The sequence below is a fragment of the Phallusia mammillata genome, chromosome 1 (genome assembly GCF_965637545.1).
Source record: "Phallusia mammillata chromosome 1, kaPhaMamm4.hap1.1, whole genome shotgun sequence".
In the NCBI taxonomy this organism is placed as follows: domain Eukaryota; kingdom Metazoa; phylum Chordata; class Ascidiacea; order Phlebobranchia; family Ascidiidae; genus Phallusia; species Phallusia mammillata.
In genome coordinates this window covers 32,844,707-32,848,632 of record NC_137252.1, presented here as the reverse complement: position 1 = coordinate 32,848,632, position 3,926 = coordinate 32,844,707, and the positions used below count along the sequence as shown (strand labels likewise).

At 40.9% G+C, this 3,926-nt stretch overlaps 1 protein-coding gene across 1 annotated transcript; it reads left to right on the top strand.

Moving 5' to 3' along the window:
- The first annotated feature begins 692 nt into the window (after positions 1-692).
- LOC145211442 (uncharacterized) lies at positions 693-2,264 on the top strand. The gene has a single exon (XM_080080041.1). The coding sequence runs from the start codon at positions 693-695 to the stop codon at positions 2,262-2,264; it is 1,572 nt and encodes a 523-aa protein (XP_079936167.1).
- The last annotated feature ends 1,662 nt before the right edge of the window (positions 2,265-3,926 follow it).

The window sequence follows — 3,926 nt, the reverse complement described above, 5'->3', positions numbered from 1 at the left end:
CTGAAGACACAAAAATGTAATCAAAATTTACATGATGACAAATGACACTTTTTAATATCTTTGAAATGAGCGATTGCCAATTATGGGTGAGCAATTGCGCAAAGCCAAACATTTACATATCACTGGAACTTTGTTGCGTAAATGTGGTTAGTGCGATAATTGTTTAGATTCAGTTTTATGATTTATTGCGGGTTTCGCTTTTCAAGCAAAGTTTTAAATTAAGCTTTAAAACGTTTCCAATATTCCAAGAAAATTTTCCAAGAAAAACAATAAATTAAATACGGGAGGGCTAGATACCATACAGGTAAATATATCTTATTAACAAACTCAAATATTTATCTCATTTCTGATGTTTTGTGTTTGTTAAATTTGCCAAAACACGTACACGCTCTGCAAAAAATAAAAATTGCGACAAGGGAAATGAACAAATCGGATATTGCGACGCGCGCGTTTCATTTGTTACGTCATTTCATCTTTGTTCTAATATGACAAGTCGTAACAAACAAGCTGCGCGATGCTTTTGCGTTGGTATTGTTCGAAGTGACGCGCAAAGCCAGTCAACACAAGACGCGTTTTGCATCAAACCCAGAATGCTTTATATACAGCGCCGCGTGAACCAACCAGCAAACGTTGCAAACTTGCGAAACAAACAGTAACGAAGACGTCTCTGAAACGAGTGGAGCATTTTAAAGATGAACCCACCAACGAATTCTAGTCCCGAAACAGGGAATGTGGAAATTTCGACTGAAGGCGTTTTCGTTAGGCTCACCGGAGCTTGTAGAAGAATTATCTTCAACTTCAACAAGAAACCAGAGGAGGACACTGTCACACCTGATGATGGACAAAAGGACGAAGAACCAATTCAAGAGGTAGTCGAGGAACCCACTGCAGAAGAAGATGATGCAAAAGATGGTATAATAGATGAACAAGAACCAGATGAAAAAGATGGTCAAGAAGACGAAAAAGTCACTGAAGAAGAGGATGACGAACCAGAGGAAGATGGTCAGAAACCAGATGAGGAGGTGGGCCAAGAACCAGACGAAGAAGATGGCCCAGTGATAGTCACAGATGACAATGACCAAACCGCTGAAGAGGAGATCGACTCCTGCGATGAGCCAGAGGAAGATGGTCAGGAACCTGAGGAAGATGGCCAGGAACCAGAGGAAGGTGGCCAGGAACCAAAGGAAGATGGCCAGGAACCAGAGGAAGATGGCCAGGAACCAGAGAAAGATGACCAGGAACCAGAGGAAGATGGCCAGGAACCAGAGGAAGATGGTGGTCAAGAACCCGACGAAGAGGATGTTCAAGAACCAGACGAAGAGGATGGTCAGGAACCCGACGAAAAAGACAGTGAAGAATCAGATGAAAAGGATGGCGAAAAAGACGATGGTTTGGTTTTCGTAACTGCGACTGCAGATGAAGAAGATGGTCAAGAGCCAGACGAAGGAGTTGGCCAGGAGCCAGATAAAGATGATGATCAGGATTTCGACGAAAAAGGCGCACCAGTGATAGCCATCGTTGATCAAGCCCCTGAAGAAGAGATTGACTCTTGCGACGAACCAGAGGAAGATGATGGTCAAGAACCAACTGAAGAGGATGGTCAGGAACCAGCTGAAGATGATGGTCAAGAACCAACTGAAGAGGATGGTCAGGAACCAGCTGAAGAGGATGGTCAAGAATCAGCTGAAGAGGATGGTCAAGAACCAACTGAAGAGGATGGTCAAGAACCAACTGAAGAGGAGAAAGATGACGAAGAAGAAGAATTTAAAACAGCAGTCGTCATGGGTGGTTTCAACGGAAAAGGTGACGATGAATCCAAAACCATACTTCCCACAAACGGTGTGATGCTTCTCGCTTCGGAAACCCGGGGTCTCAGTACTCAGCGAATCGGAGTGATTGTTCGAGTCACAAACAAACCTGAAGAATGGAAGATCTGGAACGTTCTCGCGACTGACAACTACATGTTCAGCATCCCAAGCCCATTCGGAGTCGGAAACATGTTCTTGAAAGCTAGTTTTGAAGTCCCCAAGTACGCAGACACCACTAGTATGTGCTATGTGCTGCAGCTCAAACACGCCAGTGATCCCATCGACGGAATCAGCGAAGAGCACGAAGGCATGCTGTTTGACCTTGAAGCCGACGGTGAAGGTTATCTGATGCGGAGCGTGGCAATTGACAAATACCTTTCGTACATCGATGAGAGTCTGAAGTTTACCGATAAATCTAAGGCGGTTGCCTGGAAGTTGAGCACCGGCAATGAGTAGAAGAAAACAGTTTGTAGGCAATTGTAATGTTTTCGTTTTATAGATCGGAAAATACTCGCATACTCAGAATGTTTATAATAAAGGCAGTAAGTCTTGTGTGTACATTATTGTTGTGATTATAGAGACTAGTGATGGGACGATACCAGGTTTTGAAGCGAGTACCCATACCGAGTACGAGTACCACATGCATATATACCTTCGATACCGAGTACTTAAGTGTAGTGTTGTACTTAGTTGTATATCATTGGCTAATTTATCTGCCATGGTCGGGGGCCACACACACATGCCGAAAAATGTAATCTCCACGTGATAGCGAAAAAGATATATGTAAACTGGCGGAACTTTTTTCCAATTTTGTGCTTTCCGAAGCAAATATTGGCATAAAGTTGCCTGTATTCTTATGGTGCAAATCGGCCTTCGGTATTCGCACGTTGGCATCGAAAACTGAGACAAAATATTTCGATACCGAGTACGAGTATCGATACCACTGAAATCGTTCGATACCATCGATACCGAGTACCGGGTACTCGTCCCATCACTAATAGAGACTATGTTAAAGGATTTAACTAATCGTTTTAATGTTACCACAACAAAATAAACCGTTCCCACCTTACATTTATCAAATCAAAACGCCAGGTCTTTGCAGCATTCCTTCTCGACAAAGGCGGCTTTTTCACGAAAAAAAGAGAAAAGTTTTAAGAGGCTTGTGCATTATTTTGTAAAACACAAGTTAATTGTCAGCCTCCAAAATGAATCGATACTTAAAACTGTAAATTCTTAGTCAGTTTAAATTGTCGAAATTAGTTGGATAATGAAGGTGATAAAATTTTTGAAAGTCTGCTTGTACAATGTCAAAACATTTTTTTCAAAATTATTATTAAACTTGCATCTACAGCATGGCTTTGTTGCAGGAAATTATTTTGCGGGAAACATTTTACAAATAACTAGCAGGACGCCCAATTTCCTGAGAATATACAGACAAACCATAAACAGTCATTTACTGTTTTATTGCGAAGTTTGAGACTAAAACGAAAGCTTTCGAGATGGACCAAAAAAGAGTGTTTTCAAAGTTTCTTGTGCTTTCAAACATTGGAATTAGTATGATTTTTTCATCCTACGTCTTCAACATTGGACGAATGCAATTTTGCAGAAAACCTGTTCGTAAAACGCAAAGGCACAAATGTTTTTTCTGTGTTTCAGTTTTAAACACACCTTTTGTTCAACTTGTATCAAGAACCGCAAACAAAATGAACATAAAATGCGTATTTAAAAATTGGCAAAAATGATAATTTGCAGAATAACATTTTACAAATGACAGGAAGCCTTATTTCCTGACAATATTCCGATACAGTACGTCCGTACATAAAGGCACAAACCAATAACAGTTGGTTTTAAAGCATTAAAAGCAGCAATATTAACAGTTAACACCAGTTTATGCAAAACAAGTTAGCAGGTAAACTGATCGCGTTGTTTCTCAAACTTAAGCAAAGGGCGCAAAACCTAATTGTGCTATTTCTGGCGCCAACACAGTTTATTATTTCACTTAAAATGGCCTTTGTATTCACTGAGCCCTGAGCCTAAAAAGCGCCTAGTATCTGATTTCGTATGTTTTGGGCCTGGCATGTGAAAATCGTTTAGCTTGTCGGATAAAATGTCGCAGTT

What these genes read in the sequence shown, in the direction of transcription:
- LOC145211442 (XM_080080041.1), top strand. Translation starts at nt 693, where the DNA reads ATGAACCCACCAACGAATTCTAGTCCCGAAACAGGGAATGTGGAAATT.